This window comes from Fistularia commersonii, chromosome 3 (genome assembly GCF_037954325.1).
Source record: "Fistularia commersonii isolate RoL2024-O1a breed Wild chromosome 3, RoL_Fcom_v1.0, whole genome shotgun sequence".
In the NCBI taxonomy this organism is placed as follows: Eukaryota; Metazoa; Chordata; class Actinopteri; order Syngnathiformes; family Fistulariidae; genus Fistularia; species Fistularia commersonii.
Genome location: NC_141286.1, coordinates 17,563,337 through 17,579,593, shown reverse-complemented (window position 1 = coordinate 17,579,593; position 16,257 = coordinate 17,563,337). Strand labels below are relative to the sequence as shown.

General features: G+C 37.4%; 1 protein-coding gene across 1 annotated transcript in view; it reads right to left on the bottom strand.

Moving 5' to 3' along the window:
• Positions 1-16,257, bottom strand: part of iqgap1 (IQ motif containing GTPase activating protein 1) — a 54,607-nt gene that overhangs the window by 22,279 nt on the left and 16,071 nt on the right. Inside the window, exons 3-11 of the mRNA XM_086143926.1 lie at positions 8,459-8,615; positions 7,379-7,456; positions 6,330-6,406; positions 4,505-4,572; positions 3,630-3,743; positions 1,859-2,037; positions 712-799; positions 468-625; positions 289-373 (exon numbers count right to left, since the gene is read on the bottom strand). Of these exons, the coding sequence (XP_086000052.1) occupies positions 289-373; positions 468-625; positions 712-799; positions 1,859-2,037; positions 3,630-3,743; positions 4,505-4,572; positions 6,330-6,406; positions 7,379-7,456; positions 8,459-8,615 (1,004 nt within the window). The remainder of the gene's footprint in view (positions 1-288; positions 374-467; positions 626-711; positions 800-1,858; positions 2,038-3,629; positions 3,744-4,504; positions 4,573-6,329; positions 6,407-7,378; positions 7,457-8,458; positions 8,616-16,257) is intronic.

The window sequence follows — 16,257 nt, the reverse complement described above, 5'->3', positions numbered from 1 at the left end:
TTTTTTCATGCTATCTTTCAACAGAAAAAAACACCCCCAATCTATCACTATGAATAAAATTTCTAAAATATAAGTCTTTGCAAATAAGTTTTCCTCCTTACTTCATCTTTATCTGATCACCAGTTTGATCTTAAGTTGAGTTTTTGTTGCTAAAGTTAAGCTAAGAACAATCTGTCTCAGAAAGACTTGTAGCATTGAAAAGAATACAGATGCAGATACAGTAAATACAGAGGTCAAAGGTCTAAGACAAAAAAGGGAGAAACAAGTATTGTATAATTGTGATCATACTCTTTAAGTAGCCTTCTGCTATCTCATTTGCCACATTCACACCAGCCTGTAGGTCCTCTTTTGTCAGGGCTTCATTTGGAGACACCTAACAAAGACGATGTTGGGATTAAATTAGAGTTAAGAGATGCATGCCTTGTTTTCATATGATTATCAAATGAAAAATAAAACAGAAGTCCCACCTGCTTCTTGTTTTCTCTGTCAGTCTGAAGCTGTGTGAGGTACCAGCCCTTGTTCTGAGGCAGCAGGTTGTGGATGCCCATGGCCTTCAGCGCCTCATACAATTTATCCTCATCACCGCTCACCAAAGCTTGTTCAGCTTCATTTAATGCGTTGCTAACTGCAGGAAAAAGGGTTGACATTTAAAAACGGTCCCATGGAAAGATCCAGTGGCATAAGGAAGGTGGAGGTGTTCGGTGAACTGACCGTTGACATTGTTAACATTGCCCTGGATTTCAGCCTGAGTGAGAAGCTCATCATAGATGTCTCTCTCTGACTCTGTGTTCTCCAATTGCTGTCAAAACATTTGGAAACAGTTATATTTTGGACTTGAAAAATGTATTGGTGCAAAACAATACTATAGCCTGGTTTCTTCATGAATACTTCGGCTTGCAGTAACTTTTTCATAACTTTGCATGTTAGATGTCTACAGGGCAATGATGAGGGAAGTTGTTGAGGTCATAGAAATAGAATTTCCATTGAATACGATGGCAAATATCATATTAACATCCCTAGTGAAATATCCTGATGCATCAAAAGGTTCTTGGACTTTAAAATCTAAATTTTGGATTTTATAGATGGTGAAAGTGCCACAGGGGCAATATGAGCATGCCCTATATGAATGGGAATATAAATATATGAATGGTGAGATTTCATTATTAGCAGTGGCTGAACTGACAGCGCTGACAAAAAGTAAGTACTTTGCAAGTTAAGTCTGGCTCAAGCCAAAGTCATGTGACTCTAGCCTAGCCCTTTTCTTAGAACGTAATATCTAAATCTGGTGTAATAACAGATCAAAACCTAGCATTTAGCATTCAGACAGTGGGTCGGCACCACATGCAGTTAAGATCTAATTTAGCAAATATTTTCAAAGTGTCTTTAAAAGCTGGGATAGATTTGAATGAAACCCTGATTGCATTCTTCCATTCTGTATAGAACATTTAAGTCCAATATGTTTCCATCAAAAGAGGTTTGTTATTTTACATCCCAATCTTCTGTTAAGTGGCAGACCTGCAGAGGTTGGGGTGATTCTATTTCACTATGGCTGGCCATCAGGTTTAGTGTGATGGCTGTTTCATTTTGTGGCCCATGTGGATCGGGCAGCACATGTATTTCACAGTCTGATGCCAATTTTTCGCCTGCTTGAGGCAATGTTTTGACTTCAATTACTTTCCAATCAAAAACTGGACACCGACTCAAATGAGCCCACAGTTTTTCATTTTATGGCCATTTTATGGTCTTTCGGGGGCAGTGCGCCTCAGGCCACCATTCACATGCAGCCATCTGAAACGTGTGCACGACATTTACTTCACACTGTCTGATCTACCACTGCAGTACGGACTGAACTTCATACCCGTTTACGTGAGTTTGCAACCTTCTCCCCCTTGGCCTGGTACAGTGTGTCGTGGTAATGGCGGGCAGATTTGCTATCCAGGTTAACCAGCATGGCGTTGGGGTTCTGCATGGCTGCCAGCGTGCCTTCAGGGACACCCTGGTCGATGGCTTCATTGATGGCGATCACAGCAGCATGTACTGAGGGTATAGATGAAGATGTGTGAGATACTTGAATTAATCCTTTCAAGAGTTTTCATGTTAATTAGTGCATTATCATTCAAACATCAATCATGTATCAGATAGCTGGTAGAAGTGAATGGTCAAAATAATGATTTTTCTCAATATTGTAGTCAAGGGGACACTTGTAGCTATTTGAAACTGTGACATAACTTCCACATGACAAAATGTTGTCATGAAATATTCTTTTGAGCTAGGGTTTGACAAATGATACAGTAACCTTGGTAAATAATCAAAGCACAAGCAATGCTTTAAAAAGGTTCCTTTGACAAACAACTCACGGTCTGAATACGGCTTGACACAAACGTAACTTTTGGAATAGCTGCTGTAAGTAATGATTGGATTATACAATAAGAATTTGATTGTTTAGTAATTGACTGATACTGGGGGTTTATTCAAATATCATTGTTTTTTTTGGAAACAAATATAAAATAAATAAATTTGATACTTGTCAGGAAAAATAAAAACAAATAATGTCAAATGGTTTCAATTAGGAACCCTCAACAACTGAATAGCAACATAAAACAACACTTTTCGATAGCCAAATTCATGTTCGGAATACAGGCAAAAAGTACCGGTCCCAAATTGTTCAGAACTGTTGATACAGTTAGATAAAAATGTCTAAATACTTATAAATATGTAATGTTAGAATCTTCCAATTTGTATTCCATGGTGAATTAATTACTGACAATAGCTTCACGGAGCAGATGGATAAATACTTAAAATATTCGGTGAAACGATGGGAGAGTTTCTAAGGGTCAATAAATTAGATATTCTTCAGTGGCTTAGCTCAGTCATCTGATCACAGCACAGTGGAGCAGGTTTTTCTGTTACTAAACACTAAACTAAAGGCAGTAGAATATAAACACTGAAACCTCAGGTGTCTGCACTGAAGTACTTCTGAAAGATCTCTGAAGGAAAGAAGATGTTTAGGGAGGAATATGTTCAACTGATTGTGAAGAATTTTAAGCATTAATAACTTTTCTAATCAGAGTCAATGGGAGTAAGGGTCCACACATAAAAATGGTTCTTTTAGGCCCAAATATGGCTATTTGGGCCTGAAAGAATCACAGATGAAACAAAAATGTGTCATGTGAAGTCATGGAGGAGTTTTGTATTGTATGTAATGAGGATTAGACCATCATACAGTTTAAATTTATCATCAGATATGATCAGTATTTACTATGTAAAAAAATAGGCAGATAAAACACTGATTTAATAGCAGTGTTTGCCGGGTGCTGCAGGATTTCAGTCACTTAACTGCCGATGGAAACCAATTAAATGCACAAACACTGTTTCTAGATGTAAATGTGTGGCACATGCGGTGGAATGTCCATTTTGTCTTCAACACTACAAGTAAATGGGTGTTCACAAGCTATGCAGTCATTTCAACTGTGTAGTTGAAAATCTGACACTCAAAGTAATTTGATATAATTCAATTATTCATTTAATAATCTAAATTAAATTATTAATTAAATAATTTAATTATAATTTTATATAAAATATAATTTTAGGGATTATCCCCCTTCCATCAATATAAGAGCCCCTCTTACATGCGGCTTCATCCACTGAAAGCTCATTGGCCAGGATTCCACCAATCTTGCTGAAGGCGGGCATCTGGATTCCATATTTTTCCAGCTCACTCTTCATGTTGTTAATCTCCTCCTCTGGGAGGGAGAAGGAGGGAACATATCCACCGATTCACAATGGTAAACAGAGAGGAGAGAAGTAAAAGGGGGCGGGTTAGGGAAGGGACTGGAGGCAGGCGGTTTTTGGCTGACATATGATAATCAGACTTCTGACTGAGCGGGAACTCAACACACAGGAAACACACTCACAATTACTAATGCCTTTCACATTTTACCCACAGCTTGCTGAAAAACCCTCAGTGCTCTCTTCTCAAAGTTCCATGGCGGGGGCTATTAAAGGTAACATAAATTTCAGAGCCAGTTGGAAAAATATTCACAATTTGAGAAGGGAAAAAAAGGCTTCATTTTGGGAGGAAAAACTGACATCTGTTAAATAAAAGTGGCAAATCTCCAAGGGATATGACCTCTTTAACTAATCATGCAATTAAAATCATTTGTATGCTTTCTGCCTTCTAGATTCTTTTGTCTTGTTTTTATCATGAGAAATTTATGTATAAAATTATGATTAGTTCATCACCATATTTTTCTTATTTTAAGTTCTACTTGAATAAATCTGATTTTATTTTCTCACATTCTCCTGGGCCCACTTTTTTTTTGAACCAACAATGGCTAAAACATATAATTCAGTTCATGATTTCAAGGTGCAACTATAGTGAATACATCCAGGTTCATCATGAAATCAATTGGTTTGTGATGCTCTGCTCTGGACATGGGATTACTTTGTGGAAAAGAGGATGAGTAAGAGGGAAACTGGAAACACCAGTTTGAGCGGGTCTTACCAGTGAAATCTACTTTTCCATAGAGGTCCTGGATCTGTGGGGCCAGGCCCAGCTTGAACAGGTAGAGACTGGATAAATATGAATGAAAAGGGAAACACACAGGAAAAAGCTGTTTAGAGATTACATGGAAAGAAATACATGAAATGTGTAGAACATTCATTATACATATTTCTTTTTAATATTCCACATCTTTTTTCCAGTTTCACTCTCTTCCATATGTCTTTGTCTTTATTATATTCTATTACTCAGCCTTTCTTTTTCTCATTGCGAGCGCAACATTTAACAAACAAGTGTTTGTGTTGTTCTGATTGCATAATGAACTGTTTAATAAAAAATGCTAAATAAATTTAGTGCGAGATGAGGTGAGTCATCCTGTTGTCATGGCTACTGTATTTTGAGTGATACATGTTGACCATTCAGGAATGAGCTTATTGCAATAAATTATACAACTATTTTTTTTTGTACATACCTTACTGACATGTTTTATGACACTATTTGACTGAAAAGTAAAAAGACAATGCCCTTAACAATGTTGGCCATCAAAGTCTACACATCTGAATTTTTCTATATCTGCTGCTGAGATATCTCTTAAAGACTGATAATATCAGGTAACTGCTACATCAGTAGAATTCGGCCTTGCTTCAATTCCAGCATTGTCAAACAAAGATATCTGATTTTTTAATTAGGTTTTTTGTGTTCTTAAGACATGGTACGTTCTGATTATTTGTCTAAACTGCTTTTGACCCCATGTTGCAACACGCAGCCCCTATTTGTTCTGGCTCTGTATTTTAAAGTTGTGAAACGCACATGCCAACTTATTGCAAGCATTGCAAGCAAGTATGCCAAAGTTTGCTTTGTTTGTTGGTGGATGCATCACTTAAATTCTACTGTACATACTAGCGCAGGGAATAATGCATGTGTAACGGAACCTATGAATCAGTAAAAAGGAAAATAGCCTGCTTTTCTGTAGATTTATGAACCCAAAGAGAAAACACTGAACAATTATAGAATTACTAATATCTCTAGTGACATTTGGTGCACCAAAAAATTTTTTAAACTACCGGTAATAAAAACAGTAGAGATCATTAAAGATCCTGAATTTAGGACAGGAAAAATCTTAGAACTGTTCATATGAAATTTGAATATTAATTTTGATCAGTCATGTGAGACACTTATGCAGTTAATGTTATAATTTTCAAAATGTGGCCAATAACTGGAATAGTGTGTGCATGTTATGATAGTCAATGTGAAATGGTTTTGGGTGAGGTAAGGGGAGGGTGAGCAACATGGGACTGGTAGATTTGACAGGAAAAAGTCTAGCTCTGTCAATAATAATGATGTCAACTAACAGCTATAAGCTAGATAAACAATACTGACAATGTATGCAATCTTGTTAAATCCTGGCGAGCTACTCTGTATTAGTGATATGTGAGCAGGCCTGGCACTCGAACATCAATATGTTGCCTTGCAATCACTGCAAGCTCCTGCACACATTTTACCTGAGCTGGAAAGCTAAACTAAAAGAAATCGTGTGCCACTGAATGTCTTTTTGCTGGAAAAAAAAATTGCACTGCTTACCTTATAAACCCGTCACAGTTGGTGTAACAAGATAAGAAGTGAATGCAACTCAGAGTAAGACAAGCTTTGTATGTGAGGAAATATCATGTCTTCTGAATGAGGAATTAATGTGATTTCCCCCACTAACATTTAAAGACAATATTTCTCTGTTGACATGGAAATGTGTGTCATACACTTAACACTGCTGGGAGTGATAGTCAGAGCCTGAACTGTACAATCAGATGAAAACAGGTCATAGTAGCAGTACCTCAGTGCATGTATACAGTAGATGCAACGTGGCATGTTCTTTCTGTCATAGATGTCTGTGGTTTCGGGGTAGAAGATCTGAAACAATAATGTGCAGCATGTGGAAGTTAGCATAACAGCACACGACAGCACGTTGCAAGATGTGTGCACAGGTGACTCAAATTTACACACCCAGTCATCAACTGACTTGGAAAGATGAGTGTGGGATGATCCTCGTATGATAATTAGTGGTTTAACGACACATCATGAATGTAGCTTACTGAGCAATACAGAGGTATTTCAAGATAAATCAAATAGTCAAATTGGTATTTCTTTTATTACAAAAAAAATATTTCCAGTTTGCTTTTTCTTATTTTGTAATTTAGAAAATATGCATGACGTTTCCAAATAAGGGGAAAAGGCAATATTAAATTAGCAATAAGTTTTAATAATCTGCAAAACAGGACCTAAAAGGGTAAAAGCAACACAGTATTTATTGAAACAGTTTTAAATATGTAATTTATTGATTAAAATACCCTAAAAGACCAATGTGTATTCATGTTGCTTCCCAGCTTGATTTTCCCCAAAAGTTAAACAGTACATTTATCCACCAGGGTGACACACACATGAACAAGTTACTGCCTGTTACTTTCACACAGTGGTTAAATCAACTACAACCAATGCATTCCTTGTATGTGGAAAACTGAATCATGTGCATTATTACTGTGACATTAGCTGTGAATGGTTCACAGCTAAAAGTCATGCTAGCCCAGAACTAATCACATGATCAGAATTTATTTACAAACATTCTTAACCAAATATACTAAACCTAGAGGAAAAGGCACTCAGGAGACACAAAATGTGAAGATGATTAAAGAAATTCTGCCTGACAGGGCATCTTAATAGTCACACTTTTCTCTGTGTATTATAAATTAGGGCTCATAGAGCCTGTGTTAGTGTAAGACACACACACGCACGCACGCACGCAAATGCACGCACGCACGCACGCACACACACACACACACACACACACGCACACGCACACGCACACACACACACACACACACTCACCTTTGGCAGTCCTTTCTCTGACATGGCATTGAGCCACTGGATGACATTATCTGTGTGTCTGAAATGGAGACCTGTGGCCTGTAAAAAGGTAAAAAAAAAAAAAAAAAAGTTACACTACAAAAATAACAACAAACTGACTGCATGGACTTAAGTTCCATTCGTCTGATGAAAACTCAAAGCAGTTCAGTAACGGTTTAGTGGACACAAACTACTTTCTAAAAACAAGTATACTGAAAGACATGAAAAAATTGCCAAAAATAAACTCTGAACCAGCCAGAAATTACTCCCCAAAGGCACATGTCAAACCCACAAGGAATGCATGTCTTATTTTAATGCTTTTGAAAGGGAGTATAGATAAAGACTAACCTATTTGGAAATAAAGACAAAAATGTCCTTAATCCTGAGTCACAAAAACTAAAACATACTGTTCTCTTTTTCATTTAATGATCACTATAATGATTTCATGGAAACCTCTCAGGGGGTCATGACCAGAATTAAAACTGTTATCTGTTACATTCTGAGTGGAGGGTGGCTGACACGTTGAAAAAAACAGCAATTTTCAATACATTCTCCTTCTCACTAATTTAAAAACAGTCCCAACTTAAATATTTAAATGGTTCCTACAATAACTGATTTAATAGAAATCATTTTACTTGTCAGACCAGCATTTGTTTTGTAAGATTGTGGCAGGATTAGTCTGCATTTGAGGAAAAACAAAAAAGATCCTATCAACAAATGGCTATTCATGGCTACCAGGAATTGAATGGTCCCACAAAAAATATGCAAATCATCTTCAACGACAACATCGTTCCCAACCCTTTCTGCTTTATGGCTCCAAACTAACAGCTGCGCTGATGTAAATATGATTTGCTGCAGAGTTCATAAGATTATACTGAATTACTGTTCAGGTTATAAACTCAGTTTTACTCAACAGGGAAAGTTGAAAAATTACATGGGACTTATTCTAAAATCTTTAAAAAGAAATAGATGTAGCCGTAATAGATCTTGTCAAGTTTTAAACAGTGTGATCACTCTTCCGAGTCAGAAATGTTTTTCTGTGATCGGTATATATTTCTCCACCTTGTAGCGTGTCTGCTCGCGGTCGTAAATCTTCTTCAGGGAGACCGTGCGTGGGGCGAAGAAGTTGCCCAGTTTGGCAAGATAGACGCCGTTCCGCAGACCCTCCTCCAGCTCTGTAGTAGGAGGCAGCTCCTCGTCCAGACATGCCTCGATCCATCTGAGAATAGAGCATAGTACATATTTTATTAAAAATATATACTTGTACTAAAGCACAACACACATCATGGCATTATATAAATATTAAGGAGGTTTCTTTCATCTTAATGAAAGACTAAGGAAATATCCAACTGAAATTTTCATTTTGGAAATAATTCATGACTAAAATAAACTTCTAAAGCAATATTTTGGACAACTTGTGCAGCAGCCAGGGAAAAAAAAATATTACAGAAATGAAAAGAGAATAGAATGTTCCCTAGTTTGTTCCACAGTTGGACGTGTCAGCAAAACATGTTGAAAAATGCCTGAATAAACTGAAAGTGTCATCAGGATTTGGGGAGTGAAAAGTCATGGTGTTGATGTTTAACAAAAAAAAGCTTTATATTTAAGTAAATTGTTCACACAGAGATTTAAAGATCAAATTTCAGAAACTTCAGAAAAGGTAAATAGAATTTAATTCATTTCCTAAAAAAACAACTCACTGATCACCACCAAACAGTTTCGAGGGGATTTGATTTGTAATCATTATGATAATATCTCGACATGTTATTTAGAGTAGATGTACAGAAGATGTCCTTCCCTACACTTATCTGCTGTCATGAGTATTGCATTTTCATGGGTTGCCATGGTTTTCAAGCTGCCTTGATTTAACATCTTATTAGTGACTGTTGACAAAAGCAGTTGACATCATAAAAGCCAACAAGTTGAGTTTTGGAGGGTAAATGTGATCCTGCTGTAAAACATTCAGGGGAGAAAATTGCCTCAGTATCGGAACAGTTTCCAAATTAAGATCCATGTCTGCCTGAAAGTTCAAACATCAATATGACACTTTCATAGCGACGCTATACTCACATTATTATTTGAGAAATAAATTTAAAAATGATTGAAACCTAAACCAGTCCATGTGGGTTCTAACAAAGGGCTTGTTTTCGTCTCCTACTGACAAATGTACTCTGTCAGCCTGTCCTTCTGTCCCAAGAACACAATTCACACTGTGAATACAATGTAAAACGGATGTTTTTCAGCACAGAGGGGGGACAGATTGCACCTCAATTATATAACTTTCCAACTTTGCTTCCCTCTTTCTTAAACACAATCAGCCCATAGAGCATTGAAAGTAACATTTACTCTGCACCGTGTTTAACACTGCAGTAAAATATAAGTGCAGTATTACCAACACAGTTCCTTGTAAAAACAAACAATCAACAACAAACACCTTGCCAATGTTACACCCTCCCCCAAGAACAGAGTTCCCAGCATTCCTCAAGTGTGACATTTTATTTCTTTGAGCTCATAACATGGAGCCACATTCCTGCATTTTCCTCAAATTAGCCCTGGGCCACAGAGGATGCATGCTGAGCTCTCGCACTGGGATGGGCCTGGTGGGACCAGATTCCAGCCTTTAACATCTTCACCACCCAGTAACTGTGGATGTCAAAGGTTGTCACAGCACTTGGGGTAAACCTGTGGAAAATATACCCTTGTGCTCAGTGAGACATTGAAAACCATTCTCAAAGAAATAGCACTGAAATCTGGATTTTATTTACAGATAATGTACCAACACATAAACAGCTACAAAATGTAGACATTTCTATGTAATGTCACCATGGTCTTCTCCAAGTCATAATCACTAACATCTTGCAGTTCTTTTTAATGTGTTGAGATACTGCCCTTTTCTTTTATAGCGGCTTTCCTCTGTTTGACCAATGACTATTTGGATTCGGGATTAACTAAACATGTACATCTTGTACTAAGACATTGAAAATACCATACTGTTGGAGGTACTGGACAGTAACTACATGTAGAACACAGAAGAGTACAGACACACTGTGTGTAGCAGTGATGAATTCAAACAACCTAAAGCAATGCCAATGTGTGCATCTGCCCCACTTTATGAAGACCTTCTAATATCAGATTTGACCATGAAAAACTTGAGTTTATCACTGGTGAGGAATTTCACACAGTTAGAGCAGACGGAGTGAGGTCAAACATTTCCTTCTGAAAAAAGCAAACAGACTCTCTCTTTTCATCAGCTAAGAAAACACTCCCGCTCTTGTGCAGCTTTGGTCTTTGTCAAGAAAAAACATGGTTAACGATATCCTGAGTAAGATTAAAAGATTCTTCTACACATCCTATACACAGAAGCTCCATCTTAAACAGATACAACCTTATACCACTACAGTGACGAGTTTTGGATGACTACATCCGGCCAAGTCGAAACTAATATTTGATTTATATTTGAAAGCATAAAATTCTTTCATAGTTTGGACCTCATAAGGATATACAAACACGCCAAATGCAGCTGCCCCTGCACAGGCCAATGCCCCTGCAGCTGAAACAACTCCCCTCCAAGGAAGTCATGACTCTGGGTCTCCAGGCTCTCCGGACAGGACTGCCATTGAGGCCGAGGTGGCCGACCTGCGGCGCAGAGCCTGAGCCTGCCAGGGTTGGAACAAGCCCCTCCTTTCACTGCACACTGGAGCAGTGAAAGGCTCCATAAAGACTGCTAGCTAATAGTTCTTTTATCAGGGCAACACACCCTTTCAGGTCCAGCACAAACAGAGACACACCCTCTACTAAACCAATAAGCACAGTAGTTATGAAAGGGATTTTAGAAGGCTGACATGTGTAGTTTAACAAAAGTGGATAGCAGCCAGAAGACTGTATGGCTGTGATAATGATGGTAAGAGGCAGGTGGAAAATTAAGAAATTAAAAAGTCACAAATACAGACCTCCTTCTGAAGAATGATAATTAGGAGGAGATAAATTGGAAAGAGCGAGAATGTGAACTGCATGTTGAAGACTATTGTTGCCGTGATTCACAGACTCAAGCAATTATGCAGTACAAAACCTAGCATTGTCAATATTCTATTAGTGATTGCATGTTTTTTCGAAAAATTTTATATATCAGAGCTACCATTGTGTTTTCTGCGTGTAGTCATTTGAATATGAACATTTAATATCAAATGATGAGATGAGATCTCATATATCAATATTGCTATTTATCTATTCATATTAATAGAACAAAATTTGGAAGACCCTTTTCCACAACCTTATAATCATCAGATATAATTAGGTATGGGAACCTACATGCCTGAAACTGGAAAACTATTTCTTCAGAACAATGAAAACTCAATTAATTCCACTTTTATACAAATAGTTGTAAAAAGTTTCTTAGTGCAGCATTTAAAGAAAATGTGGGACACAATGTCTGATTAGATTTTTAACTGTATGAATTAAGTCAGAAACACATTTCATTCAATTGTCTTTTGATATACTACAGAAAATTGGTTACTTTCTAGTTCATGTGCTTTTACGAGTTGATAAATACCAACCATCCACCATAAGCAGGAGGAGGTTACGCACAAGATGATAGATCAAACTTGTAAGACCACACTTGCACTGCTTGCGTTGTGTGCTGGGCAGTACAAATGTAGAAATGCTGACAATGGTCGTCTCATCCTGCCAAGACTGTTCGAGCTGGGAGGAAACTGAAGTCCATGCTGAGTTCAGGGGTCAGCCTCATAGGAAGAGGCCAGTTACTGACCCCTGTCTCCACAGGAAGACATAGGCACCTGGCCAGCAGCTTTGAAAGGGGCCAGTAAGCAATATTTTGTCTAAGGGGGAAATGCTGGGTAATATATCATAATTGACTATATTTGATATGCTCATGGTATAGAATCCCTATATATTTCTATGTGCAAATTTTCTATTTTTTCAGCAGAAAGTATCCTTTCACCATGTATCAGTGATACATGATGAAAGGGTTCTAAGATAAAGAATCAATGAACAACGTTATCAACGTTATCACTTGTAGGCTCCTGCTTTTCCCAAGATTCACTTTCACCTGCATAGTCTTTTCTACAACTTTAATAATGCCAAACAGCTAGATAATATAAAGCTGATATTAACAAACCCCATGCTGTCGTTGCTGTACTCTGAGCCATTGTTCCTTGTCCTTATCAGAGAGCTGCATGATAAATTTAACAGCTTCCTTATTTGAAAAACTGCTGTTGTTCCAAGGAAATAGAAAAAAAAATGGACAATATACAGTATAGTATCATACTCTTATGTCAGTCAAGGTTCAAGATTAAAATCATTTATTGTCACATGCACAGTGTAGAAACATATTTCCCTGTACAGTGAAATTCATACTTTGCTGTCCGCAGTGCATTTGGATATGTGCTGACAGAAAGAGTATAAACATTATTATAAATATGATCATGAATATGAACAATGCAATAGAGCAGTAGCATTGCAATAAGACATTTGAGTGCAGCTTGATGTGCAACTCACAAAGTGCAGGTGCAAGGATGAGTGTAGTTTAAGTGGGCAGTAGACTTTACATGTGCAAGAATAAATGTCAGCCGTTTAATAGTCTGATGGCAGTCAGGTAGAGCAAGACTTTTCAACAGCTCACACTCATATTATCCAGCATCAGTCTGTGACATAAACAGAGCTAGTAATGACCTCAAGAGCTAAAAGCATTGCTGTAAGCGCACACAGATATCACAGCTTGGCAGACATCTCAGTGCTTTGTGCTGCTCTTGTCTTGAAAAAAAAACATGTTGCTATATCTGAGCTAAATATTATATTATTTGTAGGTTTTACGAGAAATGATATTGACATGTTTGAAATTTGTGTTTTTTTCTGTCATTACACATGTAAATAATCTAGTTACCTACACACTCGCTAAAGCGCTTTAGAAACAGTTGTTCACTTTAGATCAGGTCTTTTTAGCTTTCAATGGATAAAGCAATGTTCAGAATATTTACTGTCATTTCACCATTTCAGTCAGATGATCTTATTCACAGGTGCAGTCAAGGCAAAATCTGTAATCACAATTAAAGGTTTATGAATCTCTTTTTTCCTCCGATCCATTTATCTTGTTTTGATCTCGTTTGGTTTTCTAAAAATAGGCTACAGTCATCAGGAAATAAACCAGCATGTTTCCACAATAAAAGATAAGACTGTGCAATCATTTCAAATTCTGCATTTGGAAGATCATCATGAACAGAGAACAAAAAGCCCATATTATGGCTTTAAAAGCAGGAATGTATGAATGTTGCTGCTCTGCCTGCTTCTTATCATCTCCACTATTACAGTAGAAATTGCACAGTTGACTTTATTTATCTTAGCAAGCATAGAAGAACAAATGTGTTGAATGCATGTTGTTGATGATTTCATCCACACGCTCTTTTCACATTTAATTTTTTCTGTGTGCGAAGTGCTATTCACTCTATTATATCAAGGCTAGTGTCACACAATCAGATCATACCACTATACTATAAGTACGGTTTGTAACACTGGTATCACTAATTAAGTTGTGCTCCACCACCAAAAGAAGATGTACCGATCAAAGTTCAATTGATAATTATCAATATCAGGCAGCAGAAATTGTTCCTCTCTGAGATTTGATAAGTCCTATCATTGGTGATTAACCAAGAGTTTTGTGCCTCGTTTCTATTTATTAATTTTTTAATTCAAGTTATTGTGTCCCCTATTGAGGTGATTCAAGAAAACAGTAACATACAGAAAGGAGAGAGGAAGGAGATTGCAGGTTTACCCCAACAATCTACTGTATGGGGAAATGGTAGAGGTAACCATTTTCCCCTTTGGGGAGTAACAACATGAATGGTAACAAAGAAAGGCGCATAAAATGGGACATTTAGGCTACATGTCAAATTTGCACATTGTCTCAATAACTACCAGCCATGCCAAACTAGATGGAGAACAAAAAATAACACTGTTTTTTTTCTAAACACAATTATTGAATATACACATCAATATTCACCTCGAAATATACATTCATAGGTAGTGGGATATGTGAGGTGTTTGTTAATGATGTTAGAAAATTATCTTAGTCTATTTATATGTTAAAATTACTCATGTTCTCTCTCCAAGTTTCACATTGTGAATTGTTTAGCTGAAAAGCTTGAGGGCTCATGTTAAATTGAGCTAAAATCCCCAACCTCTGTTTCAGTCTTCAGAAAGTCAATACTCAGGAAACATTCCGAAAGCACATACAAGAAAGCACACACTGTTTTCTATGTCAGTACAACAGAAGCACTGAGAGCTAGTGGGAAATTGTGAATACACATCAATAATATAGCCTAAATATGTCCAAAGCCTGAGTGAATGAGTCCTATTCTTAGTCTTTGTTTTGGCTCCATAACTATGATTCAGAGAATAAATATGGGAGAACTTTGATCTTTTAAGAAAACAGTTTGAACGGCAAAGTATGTTTGGAGACTCTTATCTGACTAGATTCTACCAGACAAAGTCTGGGTCTCTGCTTCCCGTCACCCTCTCACCTCATGAGGTCGACCTACAGTCTAATTTTAGACCTCTGGAAAAGTTCAAGCACAATGAAACACCCTGATTTTACAATTCAGTATTCAACCTTTGATAAAAGAAAACACACAAAGGGAGGGGATAGAGCAAAGAAGATGACAGAGAAAAAAGAGGAGTGAGAGCCAAATTGTCCATTACATGCTTTGCTGCAGCAGTGGAATCTGTGGACCAAATGACCTCACATATAAGCAGCCTGAAAACGGTACAACTGAATCATGGCAGTCCATGTGTGAAATGCACGGTGCGTTAAAGTGATGGGAAATAATCTACCTCCTACTATCTAATAATCACCACAACATGGCAACAGCTTTAAAATAGTCCTGATACCAAATACTGCATATGGTTTTCATACATACTTTACATGCAAATGTAAAGTCTACTGCCACTTAATTTGCACTCATCCTTGCACCTGCACTTTGTGAGTTGCTCACAAAGCTGCACTCAAACATCTTATTGCACTGTATTCTACTCTCTGTTCTATTGCAATGTTCACATTCATATCTATAGTCATATTTATAACAATGTTTACACTCTTCCACCAGCACATATCCCAATGCCCTGCAGACAGCAAAGTAGGAATTTCACTGTGCAGGGAAACTTGTTTCTACACCGTACATTGGACAATAAACGCTTTGAATCTTTGAAACATGAATCCATGATGGAACATTGATTTAACTATTATTGTTCCTTTACATAACAGGAAGTCTGTTTGTGAGTACTTTGTATTCTTGTTCATCCAGTCGACTTCACACTTGTAAGTGAAGTAATGACACCAAACTGATCTTGTTGATTCTGGCATGTACATGCTATGATGATAAATCGTCTCCATTTATATAGCACTTTCACCACCTCTGGGTTTAAAAGAGCTACAGTATGAACTGGATTACATTAACCCATTCATACACACATCCATGGGGGGACAGCTGCCATGCAAGACTCGAACCAGAAAATAGGAGCACCTGAGGGGCAGTGTCTTGCCCTTCAACACCTCAGCATACAGACAGGGGAAGATGCAAATTAAACTGCCAACCCTCCGATTAGAATGATGACTGCTCTATATGCCGAGCCACAGCCACCCTCAATGGACAGAATAGTTTTCTCCAGGGTTCAGTAGCAAAAACCTGACACATGTGCATTTATAATCTTAACTTGATAAATTGCTAGAGACATGACCTCCATTAATTTCTACGAAAAGCTACCATAAGTAACAGGTTAAGTACAGTACATCCATGCTGAGATCTCATGTGTTAGCTATATTAGATTATTATTATTAACTTCATATGGAAACT